Here is a 23,020-nt window from a genome sequence, read left to right on the forward strand (position 1 = left end):
CAAAACTTGGCAGCCCAAGACAAAGACGTAGCGCTTGCCGTCTACGTGCGGTCCCAAGTAACTTCGTTCTCCTCTTCTAAAATCACTGCTATGCCACACCATGTGGCAATATTCCCTCCGCCAAAAAATGAAAGAGAAAAAAAAACCAGAAACATCGACTCGATGCTGAAAAGGCCGGACACAAAGGGTGAAAGAAGAACACGCACCTAGACAGATGCACACACGTCAGTACGCGACAAGGCACTGCTGGACGAAAAAAAAAAAAAAAAACGAAAGAAAGGAAAAAAAGCTGGCCTAAGTTGCCCAAATCATCGGTTGTTAGAAAGCGTAGTACGGTTTAAATCGTACAACGTGCAAAATCTCGAATTGCGGTTGTCGATGTCGGGGCGGCTGGCTTCCGTCAGGAAGAACATCATAGTTCATCACTAAGTCGCCGCAACACTTGGCTATAGGTGGAAGGTCCTCATTTTTCCGGGGGACGGGAGGGGAGGGGCTGGCGCCTGACCAGCTCTTCGAAACCCACCCATGCAGGGCAATCATTTTTAAGTTTTACGGAATTTTTTAAAAATTGCCTGTTGCAGATAACAAAATTCTATTCCTTGCGCTGGATTATTCAGAGGCGGACATTATTTGCATGAGAACTCGAAACACATTTTCAACTCATTAACAAAAATTCACTAATTAATTACATTATGACACATATTGCAATTTACGAACTGCAGCCGGTGTCATGAGCCAATAAAGATAGAAGAATAAAAGCAGAAGACAAGAAAGCACGAAGAGTCGGCGGAAAAATAAAGAAAAAAGAAGTTAGAAAATGAGAGCGTCCAAATAAAAACAATACAATATATGAAAGAAGTGCAAAAGTGCACGCGGAGATACGTGGCCAACGATGCGAAGTTGAAACCGCCTGCCTCTTGGCCAATCCCCCCTAGTGGGTATGAGCCAAAGTTTAAGAAACAAGACAAGACAAAGACTCGTAGCCGAAGAGAGCGGCCCAGCTACGCTCTGGGACGACGAGGGGTAGAAGGAGCTGGAGGCCGAACAGGACGGGTGGATCGCGGAGACGGCGGCAACCCAGTGGAAGCTGTTCTTCAGCTGCCGCGGCCACGACCCACGAGCTGAGTGGACGTCCCACCGGAAGCCGCAGCTACAGGCTGACGGCGCCGCTTCCCGGATTCCCTGCGGCCTCGATCCGCAGGCTAGCGGAGTTGACCGGGCGATCCAGGCGCCTCGGTCACCCCACCTTCCTGACTCCCTGACCAGCTCAACCGTGGGCCAAACGTCGGACACAGCGACGTCGAGTCTACGACCCATCGCTGCGCCCAACGAAGTGTCGCCGGAAGCAGCGACGACGACGTGACGTGGCCACGTCGATGGATGCAATGTAAATATTTGAGGCTTATCAATGCATGATATCTGAGGACATTGGGGAACTTGTAGAATTAGCTCGTGCTGTACCTTGTTTGTTTCGTGTTCTTTTCTTTGAAGTTTTTTTTTTTTCAATTTGAAGTTCTTTTTCTTTTCTTTTTTCAATTATAAATGTTTGTCTTAAACGTGCGACTTGTCCAGGCCTGTCTGTCTTTAGTCTGCCGAAATTCGTGACAGCCGGTCAGTTCGCAAGGCGCATTGATTTGGAATGAACTTCCAGAATGACACCAGTTTGGAGGTATGGGCCATCAACCTCGCCGTAAAAATGCCCTGTTGTTCCACGTGCTTTTTAAACAAAACGTTATTTTATGCATTGAAGCACAAAAGTAACCGCAACGCCCATGTATTTCGTCGAATACTTTAGGATATATCATCTCGAAACTGGTGTCCTCATCGAAATTCATTTCAAGTGTATACGTCTTGCAAACTCACCGGCTACAATTCATTAATTGCAATATGTGCCGTAAAGTAACTAATTAATAGTTAATTAGTAAAACTTCGTTAACTAGTTGAATATGTGTTTCAATTGCTCGTGCTAGTAATGTCCGCCTCTTCGAATAATACTGTAGCTCAAAAACAAGAATTATGCTACCTGACATCGGCGCTTTCTTAAAATTTGACCCTTTTCGCGGAGCTGTTTGTTTTAGAGAAACGAGATGGCGCTCACGGCGGCGCGCCATATCTCTTTTCAGCGACCGTAGTTCACGCGACCGCGCACGCATACGAAACCATTGGCGCTTCTACCTTGCTTCTGTGCCATCAGCTGTAGGAAATGCAACTGAGTTTTCGCTAACACACTGTGCTCCAATCATGCTAGGTTGAATCATGTGGATTGAAGACGTGTGCAGTAGTTGGCTGCAAAAATAGTGACTGGCATGTTAAGGAATAGAATGAATGTGTGTGGCCAAGTTCGCGGACCGCTGCTGCAACTGTCCGAACGTGTTACCGGCACTTCTTGATGTACGGCTTTCCTCGAGGATACAGAAATTTGCTCATCCGCCAGACTTGTATCGCTAACCTTCAAAGCAAGGGCTTCATCCCCAGAATGTCGGCAAGAGTGAGTACCACTCGTTAAACAATGCCAAAGCGAGTAGCGCCGGCCGCTTCCTGTCATAGTAAGTTTCGCGCACGTTATCTATACACATCTGTTCCAAATGGCAGGAAAACTCACACCCACTCTATGGACGACGTATCAAGAATAAGTGAATGGGCGCACACTGGAATATATGCGCACTGTATACGCACAATAAATGACGGACTACACCAACGGCGCACGAATCGAAGCTGAATGTTTCGTGACGGTCCACAAGAGTAAGCGAGCTACTAGCTGTAATATATATTTGCTACAAGGTATTACAATGTACAAAACAGCTACGTTTGAAGCCTTGTGCGCAGCAAGAACAAATCTATCGGAATTGAGGGCACCCGCGAGCGATTAGGCAGAAAATATCCTGATAGTGGCCGCACCGAGGAACTTCACTGAGTCAGAAACTGACAAGCCACTGCTTCAAAATATTTGCCGAATAAAGAACAAAGAGCAAAACGCACTAAGCCTGACTGAATTCATGAGCGGAATGTTTGGATAGCTTGGAATACATATTTAGCCCCGCTTTTAGAACAAGCACCATATACGCTGCTTGCGCCGTTTGGACATGGCTTAATCAGCTTCGAAAGCGCTTTTTCATGTTCTCTGAAGCTGTGATCAAAGCTTCGTGTCGTCCACCTAGTCACCGTCTAAGATATCTCTGAAAACAGAGGTTTTCTAAGCCGCGCCGGCGTCATACACTTCCATTGTAAACAAGGAGGCAACGGAGGCAGTTGAGGCAAGCAATGGACGCGTCACCACGTGATTAAACATGGCAGCGCCCACGGGATCACCGCGAAAAGGGTCAATATACAGGGTGTTTCAGCGAACACTTTCAAAAATTCTTAAAGGTTCCCTGTGGCAGATAGCACAATTCTAGTTCATGAGCTGGCCTACTCGAAGAGGCGGACATTACTTGCACAAGAACTTAAAATGCATGATCAAATAATTAACAAAGATTCACTAGTTAACTTTTAAACTAATTACCTGATGGCCCATATTGCAATTTACAAATTGTAGCCGTGGAGTTTGCAAGGCGGATCCACTTGGAACGAAATCTCGGGATGCCACCAGCTTCGAGATATTAATGTAGCTATAGAGAGTAATATAGAGTAATGTAGCTATAATGTAGCAAGTGCGTTCTAATACACCTCTCCTGGGGTACGTCACACCGCACCGGCGACGTCACAGCGTGACGTCACCGGCGCACGTGCGGTGACCCTGGGGCGCTATAACGTAAAATGATTCCAAACTGCTTTGATTCCAATTTCTGCAATCAGCCTCCACGATTGGTCAAAACATTTTCGGGCCACTCGCCACTCACAACTTCGCCTGTCTGTCACGCGACGTCACGAAAACCGCGATAGCTCCCCATTTGATGTAACGTGCACACACTGATTATGCATGATTATACCGAACAAAAGAAAAATAATCATTCTTGATTCGACGCCTTTTCCTCATTATAGCCCTCTGTTATTGGTCCAGTGTTTTCTGGCTACGCCCACTTCGCTTGTCTGTCACGCGACCTCACAAAACCGCGAAAACTCACCACGTCAAAGTGACGTGTACGCGAAAAAAATGCATTAATATGCCGAACAAAACTGAATTTTTTTCTGGATAGCCACCGACTGCCCCGTTCCGAAAGGAATAGAAGATGGCTGCCCGCCGATTGCTCAGGCCCTCGCTACTAGCACCTGCTTGCTGGTGAGTATGTATTTAATTGCGCATGACAAACCTTTTTGCGTGGCAGTAAAACGTTATCGAGCCCTTTCGGCATGCATACGACATCGCTCTGCCAACTATTTCTTGCTGAGCATCCATTTTAGCGGCATTCTCATCATTCCGTTGCACGCCACCGCGATTTTCGACCAGCCACCGCAAGCTAAGTAAGGCGAAGCGGACCAATCGGAGAAGCCGGCACTATCCTCTTCATGCGGTTATCTATTTTCACTGTGCTGACTTGGCCCCATCGAAACCCTCTCCACTAGAGCGTGCTCCTGGCCTCTTGTCAGCCAATTAGATAAGAAAAAACCGCTGAGTCTAGACAATGTTATTGGTTTTGAAAGCGAACAAAGGTGACCTCCTCTAAACGAGGAGAGTGTTTGATTGGGTCGTTCAGACAACGCTGCGGGTCACCACCCGATGTTTGCGTCGGTGGTTACGTAAATTTGATGTCAGGAGTTTGGAATCAAAACAGTTTGGAATCATTTTACGTTATAGCGCCCCTGTGTTGAAATCAGCCAGAAACTACTTACCACTGCCAATGACAATCAAAATTTCCTTAAGAACATCATAACAGGCGATGAGACGTGGGTTTATGGCTATGACATTAAAACGAAGGTGCAGTCGTCGCAGCGGGTGGGCAAAGGGTCTCCTCGTCCAAAAAAAAGCACGCATGAGTCGGCCAAAGTTCAGGATGACGTTCTTTGTGTTTTTTTCTGCAAAGGGCATTGCCCATCAGAAATTTGTGCAACGTGGTCAGATGGTAAACAAGGAAGTCTACCAGGTTTGAGGGATGCTGTGCGCAATAAGAGGCCTGAACTGTGGGAAAACCAGACTTGGATGTTGCATCGTGACAATGCGGCGGCTCACGCGTCGCTCCTTCTCCGCAGCGATCTAGCAAAACTTCCCACTGCCGTTGTGCACCATCCACCGTATTCTCCAGATCCTAGCCCCTGCAGACTTTTTCCTGTTCCCCGAACTTAAAGCCACGTTGAAAGGACGTCGTTTCCAAACCATAGAGGAGATTCAGAACAATGTCACAAGAAACCTGCGCGACAGCCCAGAAAGTGCGTTCCAGGAGGCTTTCCAAAAATGGAAAAAACGATGGGAACAGTGTATTGCCAGTAGAAGGGACTACTTTAAGGGGGACAGTGCTTAAAATGTTGTACAATAAACAATGAAGATGTTATAGCAAAAGCTCGGTTTCTTTTTGAACACACCTCGTATATGTTTAAATATATTGTGTCTATGCATGGTGTTCACAGTGAAAAAAAAAAAAAAATGAAGTGAAAATGTACGGATGAGGTATAGCTGCCGCTGGTGCTTCTAGTGCGCTTGTCATCCTATCGTCAGGATTTGCAGAAATAAAGCTAAAGTATGAATTAAAAGCCGTGCACGCCCGCGCCAACAATGATGCAGCAAGCTTTTAGTCAGAATAAAATTTTAAGAGAAAACATAGAGGCAACTCAAAAGAAACCTGAAGTGATGTGGGTAACAGAACTCTGGTATTACACTTTATGGGGGGGAGGGGGGGGGGGGGGGGGGGGGCTTTTGGAAAACTTCGGAGGGGGCTCGGGCCCCGGCGCCCCTCCGTAGTCGGCGCCTATGGTACAGACCACAACTTGATTACCTGGTTGAACCGCAACTTGCCGATGGCGGAGGTTGTAACGTCGTGCACCGATGCACTGTTGCTTCTTTATGTTCAGTCGGGCGAGTTGATGTGCTTTTGCGCGTTGCACGAAAAGCTCGGCGTCCTGGGTAAGATGATCGACGTTGTCACACGGGAACATTGCTTCCAGCATAGTTTCTACTTCACCAATATAAGCCAGGTAAAACGGCGTGCAGCGTGTTGTTTCTTGCGTAGCGGTGTTGTATGCAAACGTTATGTAGGACAATATCTCGTCCCAGGTCTTGTGCTGCACGTCTGCGTAAGCTTGTCGTTCATCGTTTCATTCAGTCTTTCGGTCAAGCCGTTAGTCTGCGGGTGATAGGCATTTGTCTTTCGATGGGTCGTGTAGCTGAGTTCAAAGAAGTTTTCAATGAGCTATAGGCTGTAAATGCGACGCCTCGGCCTGTGATAATATACGATGGAGCGCCATGACGTAGTTCGATGTTCTCCGTGAAAAACTGGGCAACCTCGGAAGCTGTGCCTTGAGGCAGCGCCTTTGCCTCAGCGTTCCGCGTTAAATAATCTGTGGCGATGACTATCCAGAAGACGACAATGGAAACGGGCCCAATAGGTCCATGCCGACTTGGTCGAAAAGTTTGCATGGTGAGTCAGTCGGATTCAGTATTCCCGCAGGCTTCACGGCTGGTGACTTCCGGCGCTGGCATTCAAGTCGCGCATTCACGAAGCGGCAAGTTTCGGCCAGTAGTAGGACTATCGCACTTCAGCAAGGGCTCGGGTGAAACCCAAGTGACCAGACGGAAGCTCGTCGTGGCAGGCGAACAACATGGTGCCACGGAAATCTGCTGGAACGACCAAAATGTCTTGTTGTTCGCAGAAGATTTCTTGGGCAAGACGTCCTGCAGCAAACAAAGGGACAATAGAGCTATCACCATCATCATCGGCCTATATTTATGTCCACTGCAGGACGAAGGCCTCTCCCTGTAGGAGTCATGAGGGAGGTATATGCAATGTGCTGGGATATAGATCCATTGTACCCCTCTAGGGGTTCGATTATGGCTCGTAGTGCGTCGTCTGCGCGGTGACATTTAGGCAAGTCGGTCACGCTTACGGCCCCAAGGAAAGCGCTGTCGTCCTCAATGTCTTAGTCACCAGCATCGATAGGCGCGCGCGACAGTGTGTCAGCGTCTTCTTGCATGCGGCCTGACTTGTACACGATGGTCACGTCGTATTCCTGCAGAAGACTGCACCGTGTCAGACGTTCAAAAGGTTCCCGCAAGTTTGCGAGCCAGCACAACCAGTGATGATCTGTCATGACTTTGAATGGGCGGCCGTAGAGGTAAGGGCGAAACTTGGCAAGCGCCCACACCACAGCAAGGAACTCTTTTTGCGTGGTGGTTGAGTTGGCCTCTGCATGCATTTTATAGTGCGATTTGCGTAAGCGATCGCTCTTTCAGTGCCTTCATGCCGTTGTAAAAGTACCACGCCAAGACCGATCGACGTTATTGGCGTCAGTACGAACTTTAGTTTCGGCCTCCTCGTCGAAGTGTCCAAGTAATGATGGTGTCGTTAGGCGGTGTCGGAGCTCAGTGAAAGCTGTTCCTTGCTCTAGGCGCCGACTACGAGGGGGGGGGCTCCGGGACTCGAGCCCCCTCCAGAGCTTTCATGGGGGGGGGGGGGGGGGGGGGGGGTCCTCCGCCCCTAGAGTGTCAGTACCGAAGTTCTGTTCTCCACCGTATTTGAGGTTTCTACCTACATGTGCCTCTACATTTTCTCTTATTCTGGCTAAAAGCTTACTGCATCATTGTTGGCGTGGAAGTGCACGACTTTTAATTTATTCTTTCGCTTTATTTCGCCAAATCCTGACAATAGGAGGACAAGCGCATTAGAAGCACCAACGGCGGCTACCTCATCAGTGTTTCCTCACTTCAACATTTTTTTTTTAATTTCCGCTGAAAACCATGCACAGACACAATATATTTAAATATATACACAGGACAAAGTTTATTATATTTTTTAAAGAGAAGGAGGTAGCCAACTAAACGGATAGCCTATACCTAGAGAATGAATATGTTGATGTATGTTCACCTCACTTCAAGTTACTGTGCGTGCTTTTTTGACCCTGAAAAAAACCTTCAGACTTCAGTGACCCCTTCAGCAGAGTCTCCTATCAACGGCGTGTGAAAAGCACGTGAGTGATATGCGTCTCAATATTGATTCTCTTTCCAGTAGGCAAGCTAATGACTGGCGACAAAAAAAAAAAAAAGAAAAAAAGCTCTTAAAATTATTTACAACATTTACGCATTAGGGATGGAAACGTCGCCTCTTGCATGCACAGTCCATAAATGCGGGGTGTTTCAGCAAACACTTTTAAAAAATAGTTAAAGGTTGCCTGTGGCAGATAGCACAATTCTAGTTCATGAGCTGGTAGATCTACTCAAAGAGGCGGACATTACTTGCACAAAAATTGAAATGCATAATCGACTAACAAAAGTTCACCAATTAGGTTTTTAACATATTAACTTATGGCCCATGTTGCAATTTACAAATTCTAGCCGTGAAGTTCGCAACGCGGATGTACTAAGAACTAATTTTCAGGATGGAACCAGTTTCGAGACATTAATTCCCCAACATTGCGGAGAAATTAATTGGTGTTCCAGTTACTTTCGTGCTTACCCGCCGCTATTGCTTAGTGGCTATGGTGTCGGGCTGCTAAGCATGAGGTCGCGGGATCAAATCACGGCCACGGCGGCTGAATTTCGATGGGGGCGAAATGCTAGAACACCCGTATACTTAGATTTAGGTGCACGTTAACGAACCCCAGGTGGTTTAAATTATTCCAGTACGACGTGCCTCATAATCAGCTAATCATAACCATAATTTATATATATATATATATATATATATATATATATATATATATATATTCATACTTTTGTGCTTCGATGCATAAAACGACGTTTTGTTAAGGAAGCGACTGGCACGCAAATGCATTTCTCCGCAAAGTTAGAGAAATAATATCTCAACACCGGTGTCAGCCTTAGAATTATTTCCAAGTGGATCAAAACTCCTCGGCTAGAATTTGTAAATTGCAACATGGGCCATAAGGTAATTAGCTAAAAACTTAACTGGTTAATTCTGTTAATTAGTCGATTATGCATTAAATTTTTTGTGCAAGTAATGTCTGCCTCTTCGAGTAGACGATCGCATGAACTAGACTTGTGTTATCTGCCACAGGCACATACACAATTCAGCACAATTTTTGAAAGTGTTCGCTGAAACACCTTGTATATAGAATTCACTTAGTAACCTAAATGATGCCAAGCCGGATTCACTCGAAATCAGAATAAATAGAAGTCTGGATGTCATGCGCAGCAGCGCTTATGCTCGGACTGAAAGTACTAAAGAACAAAAAAAGTGCAGTTTGGCCGGGAAGGCGAAGCAGTATTAGTGATAGCGAAGTAGAAGACAATTACTCGAAGGAAGATTCTTACCGTGTAGATCCGTTTAAGGATCGCAACCGTGTAAGGGCCGCACCCTCAACTTGACCGCCAATATTTTAAAAAGAGACATCCCACCGAGAAGCAATTCGCGTTCTGTGCGCTGATTCTGATCGGACTCAACAGCCAATTGTCGCGAGCAGCGTACTTTCACGCGTCGCTACTGGATGTCGAGAGGAGGCGATCACGGAGGTTTACGGCGGATTTCATACTCGTATAGGAAAAATGAGGTCGAATGGCCCGGCCCCATGAAAGGCCCGTCAAAATCTCGACAGAAAAGTGCGGCCCTTACACGAGTCTATATGTTAGTTATAGTGGCCATATAAATTGCAGTAAACATTCACATAAAATTAAAATAGTAAACATAGTGTAATGCACGGACCATGCAAACCTGTAAATACCTCACTGGATAACCTCGAGCACTCGCTTTCACAACGCAAGCATTATGAAGAACGCCGGCAGCGGAGGCGAACGGTTCGTACTGCCGCGCGATTCACCGCAACACAAAAAATTAGATTCATCATTATCTGCCTCTTGTTATGTCCACTACAGACGGCCTCTGTCAGTGATCTGCAATGACCTCTGTCTTTTAACTCTGCAACACTAGGGGCGCGGAAAGACCACCTGGCAAGGAAGACAGCGCGCATGTAAGCAGTCATCCCTGCTCGCCCTTTATCATTGCACCCACCAATGATTACCAACAATTAGATATGGCACGCGGGCCGCGTAATCGTCAACCGCCCACAGTCATCCACAGCTACGGCAGGGCTAGAGGAGAAGACGCGTACTCTCCTTCCCATTCGCGTTTGATTACGTGACCTATACAACTAACTCGAATATTGAGCGCATGGGAAGATAATGCCCATCAAGCCACCATCCTTTCCGCTCACTGTTACGTGCTTTTTCCCGCACCCACAGTGTATGGGTCGCTTATTTATATGGCTTTTGGATTTAATACGGAACATCACGGTGACGACAATAGCGAAAATTTGCCCGGAGTGTCGATATAAGTGCTTGCGCCATAAAGTGAGAAAGAGACAATTGTTAGCAGAGGGTATATATATATATATATATATATATATATATATATATATATATATATATATATACATGGGTGGGTTCCAGAAAGCGGGTCGCCCCCCCCCCCCCCCCCCGGAAAAATGAAAACTTTCCGCCTATGCTCTACACTCCAGTGCACGGCACATCATCCCTGGTGAGACACGTAATGGTTTCGGCAACCATTGAAAAATTGCCGATAGTGCCGATATAGTAGGCGCAAGGACCCAAGAAGCGTCGGACACTTTTCTTATTAGTAGGAGTTAGAAAAGTGGCCACGGGGGATGTCTTCTCTGGTTCAGGGTGAACGCTTTCCGCACTCACGACATGGCCGAGAAACTGGCTCTTCGTAGCCGAAGCACTTTTGCGGCTTCGGTGTCAGGTTTGCCGATCGAATTGCTAGAAGTACTTGGCGCAGCCGCGTAAGATGCTCGGCGAAACTGCCCGAAAAAACGACCACGTCATCCATTTAGACGAGACAGCTTTGCCATTTTAGGACGGCCAGTACAGTAGCCATCATCCCTTGGAAAGTAGCTGGCGCAGAGCAGAAGCTGAAAGGAAGCACTTGAAACTCGTAAAAACCGTCCGGAAAGACGAATGCAGTTTTCTAACGGTCCCGTTCATCAACCTGAATTTGTCAATAGCCGCTCTTAAAAACTAGGGGTGAGATATGCTCGGGAAAGATGAAGCCGCATGCAATCCTAGTCGCCTTACACGCCGATCACAGTGATTACAAAATTGCCACCTTCTTGAGTGTGGCGAAATCAGTTTTCGGGGAGAGACAAGAGCTCAGGCCAATTGTCATCTGCGAGAGAGAAATAAGCGCTGCGAATGGTTGTTTGGGCAGTTGAGATTCTCCAGCAGTGGGAGGCCTGAAATGCCAACAATGGTCATAGAACAGCCTGAAAAACCAACTATGGTCATTGCTGAGCAGCCTCATGTAGAAGAGCCAACAGTGGGGCTTTCGGTAAACGAGGTCCTTCGGCGCCACTCCTAAGTAACGGATCTGCTTCACACAGGGCCTGAGCATCCCAAGTGTGGCTGGCTGTGAATTTCTGCGGCAATGTCACCGTCGATGTGGCAAATTAGTTCCAGATATTTGAACCTGCTACACTGCTATGTATGAGGGGTGTCACTGACTGGGAGACTAAAACAGTTATACAATGCCAAAAATTCGCTAAAGGTTGTTATTGCGGAAGCAGAAGCACTGGCCAGCCAACATCAACACACCGTCTGATACGAGCATGCATCCATTACCAAAGGCAATTCAGTCAATAATTTAGGCTGAAAATGCGTTTATTGAGCACGTTTAGAAAACAGCAGTAAGAAATGACGTGAAAAACATTGAACCAATATATCGAACGTTGCCAGAAATAGAACTTCTATTCCTGAAGTCGTTAATACGTCATCAAACACGCTGCACAACCGGTATTTGATTGTTATTATAGAGTCCCTTTAATGGGTTGAAGGACAACTAAGGAGAAAAACTTTATCAGTTTTGAAAAGCTCTTTCATAAGCCTAATTTCGGAATTTCACAGTAATAGGTTGATGACTAGAACAGAAAATAAAGGTCAAAGTTCTATTTTTATATTTTCACGCCGAAACCCTAGTGCCTCTACATCAACGTGATGTCACAGGTTTCCAAGCAAATTTACGTATTCCGGCTGTTGCGGTTCAGTAAGAGTGCCTGAAACTTGCTAAGTTCAGTCCATGGCTCCTTTGGCATTCAATGTATCCATCTTTACCGATAACAAATTAGCTAGGCCCGAGCAAACAGTCGAAATCCACGTCTTCGCCACCTACGTAGTTTTCGTTGTCGCGCCTTTTCTGGTTAACCAAGCCTCTTCTCACGGTAAGAGTGACCTGTATTATTAAATTATCCTTCAACAATACAAAAAAAAATGTTTTTATCTCTAGGGGCCATTTAAAGGGGCCCTGCAACGCTCCCGAGAAAGCTTGTCGGGCGGTGCAGCATCACGATGCGGCAATATTGTGCGACGAACGTGGCCTCGAAGTGTGGCCCTATAAAAAAATGCAATGCGCGATTTAAATATGCATGATATTGCGAATACTGCGAAAGAACCTACGGCATTACGTTTTACAGCCATTTTAAGTATCGCCTAATTATCACACAGCCACGAGGAAGATGTTGCAACCATGGGACCGACGCATCAGCATTCCGAGCCTATTGCGCGCCAACGTCTGCCTCGCGGAAGCTGTTCGGACCGAGGTCGGACCGCTCGCCGCCCGATCGCGAAGGCCAAGGGAACGCCATCAGCAAGCTGAGCAGGCTTGGCCAACCATGGCGCGCAAACTTCTTTTACGTAACATCGACGTCTATGCTTATCGGCCGGGAGACCCATTACGTCATAGGAGAGTGAAATGTGGCAGAGAGAGCCGCGAAATTTAGAGTTCAATGTTACTCTCATTTTGCTTGTATTTTGACATTTCTGCGACCGATAACGTGGGCTTTTGTTTAAAAAATGTGCTGCAGGGCCCCTTAAAGAACTAGAATGGCTGCAGCTACCGACATGATTTGTAGCAATAATGGCATAGTAAAACGCGTGGTGATAACCTTGTATTGAAAGCTTGCAAGTAGAAGTGGACAAGTCTCTCACCTTGGAGCGTAGGCTTGCCATTGCCATTCTGCTGCTGCGTGGTCTCTTCCTCGGATGCCACTTGTGGCAGCGCCACATTGTAGCGCCGCTTGAGGGCCTCTTCCTTGAGCTTACGCGCTGTTTCAAGCAGTTCCCTGAGCTCCGAGTTCACGGCACGTGCAGGCGTCTTTGGTGCTGCGACCGCACGTCCATTGGCGGCGGCCTTCTCCTCTTCCTCCCGTTCCAGGCGCCGCTCGTCAAAGGGGATCTCGCTGGCCAGCTTCTTGTCCGCCGACAGCATGTCGTCGACCTGCGCCTTGTAGTCGCGCATGAGCTCACGCGAGTACATGAGCAGTGAGCGCAGCAGTGGTGAGCGTGCTGCTTCCAACTTGTTCGCCAGAGCAATGACCACAGGAAACACGTTATCCACCAAATTTGACCGCACCTGCACAGGAGAATGCGCAGAAGCTTAATAAAAACCCCAGCATGTTGGGGAGCTGACAAAGCGGCATCTTTAGCTAGAGCGTGAACACATAAGACAGGAGTACAGAAGAGAGAACGCACCACAACAAGCTCTTGTGCGGCAAATTTTCTCTTCCGTGCTCCATATTTCATGTTCACGCTGTAGTAACAGATGTAGCAGAGCAAAAGCTGCGCCGCATCGTCCCAACGGGCAAGTAATAGACACCTTCACCAACTGCCACCCTTGCAACATCAACATGCAGTGAAAGTGCACAACCACAGCTGGCCCTCAGCAATGCAATGGATATTCATTTGTATACCCACGTGCCCCAAACTTGTACAGGTGATTTGTAAAATCATTGGCAGGTCAACAATGCAGAAGAGTTTCCTCCGATAAAAGCACCTGCTCTCCAGCCGTCCACACTTCTGGAAAGTAGCTTCCTTAGAGGCGCTACAGCAAGACGAATAAAAACTACAATGAACTTGCACACATGCCCTTAACTCCGCAGTGCATGGCAAAATATGTCGATGTGTATGATAAGTTTCAGGTCAGCAAAGAAAAAAGTCGCAGTTTCGCCCGAAAGGCGAAGCATCGATTGCGACAGCAAATTAGTAGAGAGCTAGGCGAAGCAAGGATAGCAGTTCAATGGTACGTATAAAGTTGTAAACATTCGCTTACTAACTAAATAGACAAGCATAGTGTCACGCTCGCACAGGTAAATATCAACACATCTCGCTCGATGACCGCGGAAACTCGCTGTGAAACTCGCGCCAGCAGCAGCGGGCAAATTGACCTTCGCGCTGTCTCTCGTATCGCTTCAGCGCGAACTAAACGTCGAAAGCACAGCGCATACGAAGCTACCGGCACTCGGCGCATGCAATTTGTCCCCATAGCAGATCGCTTTGAAGATGAGGCCCGCGCGTGCGCGCACTTCGCCCACATCGCAGATCGCTTTCAAGATACGGCGCCCGCGCGGCCGCGCTGTGAGCAGCAGCCGACAGAGAAGAACGAACGCTTCCCCCCCCCCCCCCCCCCGTCGCCTCGTCCCCGTGCCCCGCGCACGAAATAACACGCGCTTCCGGCCTGCCTTCCTCCCTCGCATTGAGCCGCGATTGCCGGCTCACCCTCGTACGCTACTCGCACACACAGCGTACGGCGCGCGGCGACGATTTTATCGCGGTTGGACTTTATACGGAACGTCACGGTGACGGCGACGCCGATGGCAGAAATGCGCTTGGAGTGTCCATATAATTGCTATCGCAATAAAATATAAACTTTAGCATGGACGATTAGGAAGTACACTCGACAGAACTGCCATAAACTGGTAGGATGATTACAGCTAAGGCGTTAAAGGTTTAAGTACTCACCACAAAGCTGAGAATTGTTTTGCGTGTGGTGTGCAGCAAGGCCCGCTCAGGATTCTCCTCTGTAGCTGCATCCTCAGCTGCAGCTACAATGGTCTTCAGCTGGATCTCCTCGGAGCCCATCACCGACAATGCGTCATGCAGCAGCTCAGGGTATTCCTCTTCCATACCGAGGCCAGTGTTTGTCGTGTCCGCACACGGCACAAGCACACTTTGGGTCAGCGCAAGGGTCAGCTTGAACCTATCTTCATCCGGCATGTGGAGCAACATGAAGCGGTACAGAGCCATGCGCTGGTCCCGCCGCCCGTGCCCTTCGAGGCTGAACAGGCGCCGGTCCCGCTCGGTTACCTCAACAACGCTTTCCTGTGACGCCTCGCCGCTGGAACTTCGGTAAGCGTTGAAGTAGAAGAGGCAGTTCACGAAACGGTCATAAAAGACATGCGTATTTCGCTTGAGCACGCAGTCCACCAGCCCGAATTCTGCCAGCTCGCGAATCTCTCGCTCATCGTCAGTAAGGGCTGAAAGTAGCCGGTAAAAGAGCCATCCGTGCAGCTTCACAAAATTCTGCTGCAGCAACTGCAACAGGCATGTGAGAACCAAACTGCGAATAGCTGGAACCGAGTCTTTGATGCAACGTGTCACAATGGGTAGATACGGGTCGACCAAGACGGCGTAACGCTTGCATATGTCAGTCAGTACAACTATCAGGTTGGCCCGCATCATTGGATCCTGGCTGCACGACAGGGAATTTCCCATGGTTGGCACTACGGTCTTCGCAAGCATTTCATTCTGTATGCAGAACATACCCATCACGATCACCGCATGGGCACGCACGCATCGAGTAGTACGCAGGCCACCACCGGACCGTTGTGCCCGGGACCGCCTGGTTCGTTTCTTCTTTATATCACCTCTCTTGGCGTCGGGCTCAGACGTGGGCTCTGGGCTCCCCGAACTGGTCATGCAGGCCTGAACCAGGTAGTGAAGCTGGCTTGAGACAGCGTGAGGTGCGGGCTGAGATGCCTCTCCAAGAAGCACGAGATGGCGCACCAATTGCTCTTCCACAAGTTTGCTGTCCTCATCCTTGACTCCCATAACTGCCTGGTAAAGGAACGTCTCGCACTTGTCCAACATCTGTCTGCACCATACCTTGATGGCACGTTCGCCAATTTTAGGCTGATCTCGGTGCACGTTACGCTTGAGAATGTGCAAGCAGTCCACCATGTGAGCGATAACCTCCACGGGGAGACGCAGCTGAGATAGCCGCTGCTCCAGATCTGCAATCATCTCTCGGAGTGCATTTGAAGGCAAGTGGCGAGAAACTCTCTTCAGGACAATTAGCACGTGGTTGACTGTCTCGTTGGAGGCACGCGGGTTATTTGACCCCTCCGGCTGGTCGTCCCACTGCTGCTTCCAGTAGCTGTAGGCGAAGTCGCCCTGGCCAAGATCACAGTAGAGAGAGAGCTTGGAAAGCAGCAGCCAGACTGATGCATCATTGGGACCTCCAACGTAAGTTTTCAGGACGTTCAGCTTGTCGGGCCGCAACTTCTCAGCACGATGCAGCTGCAACACAGCTTGCTGGAGGTACTTGTGGTGCTCACGAAACGGGCCTTGAGACATCTAAACATGGGCAGTAATACCAAAAAATTATTATGCGGTTACGGCTGGAGTACACTATTAAAATATAAGCCAACGCTTAACAACGCGAACGACAAAGCTACACTAGTGGCGCTATAACGTAAAATGATTCCAAACTGTTTTGATTCCAAACTCCTGACGTCAAATTTACGTAACCACCGACGCAAGCATCGGGTGGTGACCCACAGCGTTGTCTGAACAACCCAATCAAACACTCTCCTCGCTTATAGGAGGTCACCTTCGTTCGCTTTCAAAACCAGCTGCTGAGCACGAGGTCGCGGGATCGAATCCCGGCCACGGCGGCAGCATTTCGATGGGGGCGAAATGCGAAAGCATCCGTGTACTTAGATTTAAGTGCACGTTAAAGAACCCCAGGTGGTCCAAATTTCCGGAGTCCCCCACTACGGCGTGCCTCATAATCAGATCGTGGTTTTGGCACGTAAAACCCCATATTTTTTTTTTTTCAAAACCAATAACATTGTCTACACTCAGCGGTTTTTCTTATCTAATTGGCTGACATGAGGCGAGGAGCACGCTCCAGTGGAGAGGGTTCCGATGGGGCCGAGCCAGCACAGTGAAAATAGACAACCGCATGAAGAGGGTGGTGCCGGCTTCTGCGATTGGTCCGCTTCGCCTTACTTAGCTTGCGGTGGCTGGTCGAAAATCGTGGCGGTGTGCAACGGAAGGATAAGAATGCCGCTAAAACGGATCCTCAGCAAGGAATAGTTGGCAGAGCGATGTCGTATGCATGCCGAAAGGGCTCGATAACGTTTTACTGCCACGCAAAACGGTTTCTCATGCGCAAATAAATACATGCTCACCGGCAGGTGCGAGTAGCGAGGGCCTGAGCGATCGGTGGGCAGCCATCTTCTATTCCTTTCGGAACGGGGCAGTCTGTGGCTATTCAGAAAATTTTTCAGTTTTGTTCGGCATATTAATGCATTTTTTTCGCGTACACGTCACTTTTACGTGGTGAGTTTTCGCGGTTTAGTGAGGTCGCGTGACAGACAGGCGAAGCGGGCGTAGCCAGAAAACATTGGACCAATAGCAGAGGGCTAATGGTGAAAAGGCGTCGAGTCAGGAATGGTTATTTTTCTTTTGTGCGGTTTAAACATGCATAATCAGTGTGTACACGTCATATCAGATGGTGAGCTATCGCGGTTTTCGTGACGTCGCGTGACAGACAGGCGAAGTTGGGAGTGGCCCGAAAATGTTTTGACCAATCGTGGAGGCTGATTTCATAAATTGGAACCAAAACAGTTTGGAATCATTTTACGTTATAGCGCCCTAGAAAGCTGGTGGGGTATTCTGTAAGAGTCCACCTAGTGAACTGTCCATTTCGGCTGTCGCTGATTGGCTGCAGCTGCACGAGCGAGGAGGAGACTGGCTCAGGGCACCTGTCACCCTCTCGCTCGTGCAGCTGCAGCCAATCAGCGACAGCCGAAATGGACAGTCCATTAGGTGGACTCTTACAGAATACACCCCTGCACTAAACCACGATATCAACAAAGGTAGCACCTGATGGTTGGGGACTGTTGCATGGTACTGTTTGCATGGGCTGAGCCAAAAAGTCTCACTTTTTGGCTGAATGCATGCAAACAAATTTATTCACTTGCCAACCTGAGGCCACGGAGAAAAAACTACCAAGCCAACATCACCACGAGAATGCCGTAGTGAACAGCCAATCTGTGACGCCACACAGACGCCAAGGGGTGTCACTGCAGTGTCTCTTTCACACGAAGCTGCATGCCGGCTGGTACCATCGGACCGCTGCCCTACTACAACATACTCTTCGCCCTAGCTCAACAATAACTAAGGTTGTGTGCCTAAGTTATTGCAAAATCAAAACTCAGTGTCACCTGCAGCAATGCCAGAGAACTGGAAGTGTTCTCCATAAAAAGAACGACTGCGCCATTGTATCCTAGCAGGGCACTTCTTGCTCAGTGGCCGGCACTAACAAGCTGCCTGCTGACTAACTTCGTCTAAAACGTCTAATAACTTACAACGACCACTACGCCAATTCAGAGGCACTGTTACTTTGTGGGGGCCCACGGCTATTTCTCGGTCTCCTAGCATCTGGCTTCCCCGCATAGTACACAAGTGACGGATGGAGTGGGTATCGTATATAGCTACGCATAAAGCCCCTTCATGACGTTTTCTTTCGGAAGTGCGTCGATCAAGGCGTGGCCTCTGAGAATGCACGCGCTGGCAGATTTTGCTCCGGCCGTCTCATTCGGTGAGCTCCCCAGCAAAAAAAAAAAAAAAAAAAAAAAAAAAAAAAAAAAAAAATGTGCAAGCGCGCTTGGATGCTCTGAGGTAGTGCTATTAGCCGAGGGCGCCTGTAGAAGCGGCCGTAGAAGGCTGACCACGCTAGATGTCAACGTGCGCATTGCCTCTATTTTCACGTGTCGCGGAAGATTTCTACAGTATTTATCTCAGGCAATTTTTCAGCTCGGCCTCGGGCATTTTGCAGTCTGAACCGTTTAGCCCTTTTGTGCCGTTATTTTATACCGTGCATTTCTATATCCTTATACATTGATTTTGTAGTATCTATAGTCCATACTTATAGTATGTTTATTATTCCATTGTTCTGAGAAACCCGTACGGGTTTCAATTGCAGCTTCGTGCTACAATTAGGGTAGATGACAATTTTTCCCTCTCTTGCAGTATCCATCTATAGTCCGTACTTCTGTTTAATAATTTTTTAACAATTCATGTGTGGGTACACACACCATTCATTGTTTCTGAACTGATGGCTTTATCGTAGCTGGCAGAGTTTAAATGTTGTCTGCCTAGTTTGTTTTTTGTTTTTTTTTTTCACTTTGCATTGCGGTGATTAAGCAATTGATATGGCTAATTTTGCGTTTTACGCATATTCTGTAGTGCAGGGATGTTTGTTTAATATCAAATGCGTAAGCATTTCTATGCCTACACTCTAAAAAAAGTTTACACCCTTTGGGTCGCATTTTGTCCCCAAACAATAATCGTCATCTGCCTTGCTTGCGTTTCGTTTCTTGAAAACTCAGCGCTCGCTACTTTCCTGCCGAGAATGCTGTGTCACGCTGATAACACGCAAGCCTTTCGTGACTAGGAAGTGCCGGGCTCGCAGCGTTAAAGAAAGGAAATGCGGACAAGACAGATGACGATTATTGTTTGGCGACAAGATACACCCGCCGCGGTGACTCAGTTCGCTAAGGCGTTGCGCTGCTGAGCACGAGATCGCGGGATCGAATTCCGGCTGCGGCGCCCGCATTTCGATGGAGGCGAAACGCAAAACCGCCCGTGTGCTTGCGTTGTAGTGCATGTTAAAGAACCCCAGGTGGTCAAAATTAATCCGGATCTCTCCACTACGGCGTGCCTCATAATCAGAACTGGTTTTGGCACGTAAAACTCCAGATAGATGATGCTGTGTCTTGCTTCACGCCCTGTCGCGACAGCGAAATGCACTGACGAAATAAGTGCTGTAGGTGACTCGTCCAAAGCTTTGGAAGCAAATAAAAAAATTATAAACATCCATATAACCCGCAAGCTGTGAAGTATAGTGTTTTTCCTGCACATGACTACTCTTGCAGATATATTCCACTTCTAGATACCAACGTGAATGTAGTGGGAGCTAGTATTCGCAAGGTCGATCCAAATGGTCGCGAAGCTTCGGGCGAAAAGCGGTTCAGAACGAATTGTCACCGACATCAGCAAGCGTGGTTATGGGAGCAGCGATTGAAGCGCGACTATGTTTGAAGGGAACAAACATTGCGAAAGAAAAAAAGCGTTTTTTAATTAAAGCGATACACAGTTAGATTCATTCAACGAAAATAAAGTTCCTAATCAATTTTACATACGCATGGCCAGAAAAGAACAACTCTATTTTACTTGATCATTATCAATAAATACATTTTCTGAGCGCCCACCGTAAGAGCGCCCACCGATAGCGGCGGGCGTTGACGCCACTATCACTTACAATGCAATGCAGCTTTTGAAGTGGGCAGAAAGCTAGGGGCACTCGTAAAGTTCACCTGTTACAATACGCCCCCCTCATATGTTGTGTTGCTTTGCTTGTCGACGTTTGTCTGAATTCGGTGACGCGTGTAGTTTCATTGTTTCTTAACCTGTTCAGTCAAAAGTAGTGAGTTGCGACCGCCAGATAATTGTTCACTTTAGTTGTTTTCGTGGGACATCGCTGGCCGACGGGCTTGGCGTCCAACGAAAGGACGAGCACTCTACGCCCAAAGCGTTCGTCGGCCTCCAAGCAAAGTATGTTCTGCGCAAGGGTGCGGTTTCGACACCCGTATGGCTGAACTTTTCCTGCGTCGGTTTCCACGCTGAAAGCTCGAAATGTCCATCACGTCGAATGGCGGGGCGTTTGAATATACAGCTCTAATGGCTGGCCCCCGAAAACAAATTTCGCGCCTTTGAGAACAAAATGACGTCACTTCTGTTTTTAACGGATACGGCGTCACATTATTTTTTCTTCCGCCGGACGTGTTCCCTCCTCACACAGATGGCGCTAAGCCCCATGAACCGCCGATGAACCGCCATGTTTTGAACGTATGGGCTTCTATGGAAGCTTCGCTACCAGGTGTATTTACCTTGGTATTCGTGTGTAAAATAAAAAGAAACGCGCACTCGAGAATATATCAGCACCAGCATGCACTGTGCCCCTCGCAGACCGCCAGCGGTCATCTCAAAATCAGTAAGAGATCACATAGCACCGCAAAATCATTTTTTTCCCTCGCCTCATCCAAGCCACAGCAGCAGTACCGGAGCGCCCAAAAGCCTTCCACATGCATGTAAAACCTTCGATTGCGAGCGTGCGGCTAAAGAGCCCACCACTGGACTACGTGCGAATGAGACGGCCGGAGCAAAACCTGCCAGCGCACCCAATCTCGGAGGCCATGATGCTTAAGCTACGCAGTGCGAGGGGAGATGATGATGATGATGATGATGATGATCTATTGGCATCCCCTTTGAAACGGGGCGGCGACAAATAGTCACCTAGCCTGCTTGATTTAATCAGGTATACTATACATGTTCTTTATCTTGCATTTTTGTATACCTATCATTATTTTTCTTTTTCAAAAATTTACCTTGTACCGCTGCCTATGATTTTAAGAGATCAGGTCGCATCCATCTTTTCCCTACTTTTTTTCCACCAGTACTCTAATCGTCTCTTGCTGATCTCTACGGCTGATCTGTTTATGTTTCCTTCCAATTTAAACCCAAGCGCTTCTGGGAGTTGCATGTTACCTACGGTTCTCGCTGGGTGGATCCCGTCGCATTCCATTAGGATGTGCTGAGTGGTCTCTGGATCTTTACTGCAGCATACACATGTCTCATCTAATTCCGAATATTTGTTCCGATATGTTTTCGTCCTTAGGCAACCGGCTCGAGCCTCAAATAGCAAGGCACTGCCCTTTGTGTTATCGTACAAAGATGTGTTCTGATGCTAGCGCCACCTGACGACGTGGATACCCTGGTGCACTTAACTTTCTCCTCCACGTTGAGGGCGGACCATCCGCGCGCTCGTTGGTGCGCTCCGCGGTACAGAGCGGTATGGGAGAACTGAAACTCAGTTGCGCTTCCATTTGCGATACCCCACCCCGCGAATTATTTAGTCGTCTGCGCGGCATTGGAAAACATTATTCGCTCGGTATGCTTGCGTGGGGAGTCGAACATCCTCGATCCCTCAGCGTGTTGCATCGGCACGTTCCAGTCATTGCATATCAGCTAGCAGGCTTATTGTATAGAAGGTGCAATAAATGCCCGTTTGCATGCTGTGTTTCTAGAGCTTTTGAGACCTCCCCTTCCCCCCAACTTTCTAGATATTTCCCTGTGCCAGCAGACGCCAGGCCAGGTCAGCATCAGGTCCTGCTGGTGCCAAGAGGGACAGGGGCCCCAGGATCAGCTCCTCAACGGTCTCGACAGCCTTCTCCATGACAGAGCTCTCGGCATCCAGCACCAGTGGAAGAGCCCCTTCCAACCAGTGCCGCAGCAGCAGCTCTTCCTCTGGGTGTGCGCGCAGGCACTTGGTAAGGGCCAGAAGCGCCTCTTCGCGCACTGGCAGAGCCAAGTCCAGGCAGCTCTCCTTCAGAATCTGCACATGAACACATGCACATGTCCGTGTAAACGATGCGATTGCTCGTTTCGCTCCCTCTAAGGTTATGTCCTGTAGTGGAGTTCTGGCTACCCTCTCATTCTGCTTTGAAACTGGACAGTTAGGAGTACCGATTCTCTCAACACTTCAATTTGTAGCCCGGAAAGTTCAACGGGATCCTCAGCGACAAGCGGGATAAATTCTGGTGCATACGTTACGCCTAGCTGCAGTCGACTCCTGACAAATATGAAGGGACCGCAAAACCTTTCTTGTCTTGGTGTTGTTTTAGCTCGTACATGTTGTGAGCTGTGAACGTTCCCGCGTCACTACGCTACACTAGTGTAGCGTTGTCCACAGAAATACCATCCGCTTCTAGTTGGCAGAGTCCTTCCCTCCCAGTTGAGCGATACGTGCCTCCCGCTGAGCCGAGTAGCAGCCATCTATGGAGG

At 48.2% G+C, this 23,020-nt stretch overlaps 1 protein-coding gene across 1 annotated transcript in view; it reads right to left on the minus strand.

Moving 5' to 3' along the window:
- Positions 1-23,020, minus strand: part of LOC119435819 (condensin-2 complex subunit D3) — a 44,094-nt gene that overhangs the window by 5,405 nt on the left and 15,669 nt on the right. The window contains exons 2-4 of the mRNA XM_049655262.1: positions 22,314-22,571; positions 14,849-16,462; positions 13,040-13,463 (exon numbers count right to left, since the gene is read on the minus strand). Of these exons, the coding sequence (XP_049511219.1) occupies positions 13,040-13,463; positions 14,849-16,462; positions 22,314-22,571 (2,296 nt within the window). The remainder of the gene's footprint in view (positions 1-13,039; positions 13,464-14,848; positions 16,463-22,313; positions 22,572-23,020) is intronic.

Source organism: Dermacentor silvarum, chromosome 1, assembly GCF_013339745.2.
Source record: "Dermacentor silvarum isolate Dsil-2018 chromosome 1, BIME_Dsil_1.4, whole genome shotgun sequence".
In the NCBI taxonomy this organism is placed as follows: domain Eukaryota; kingdom Metazoa; phylum Arthropoda; class Arachnida; order Ixodida; family Ixodidae; genus Dermacentor; species Dermacentor silvarum.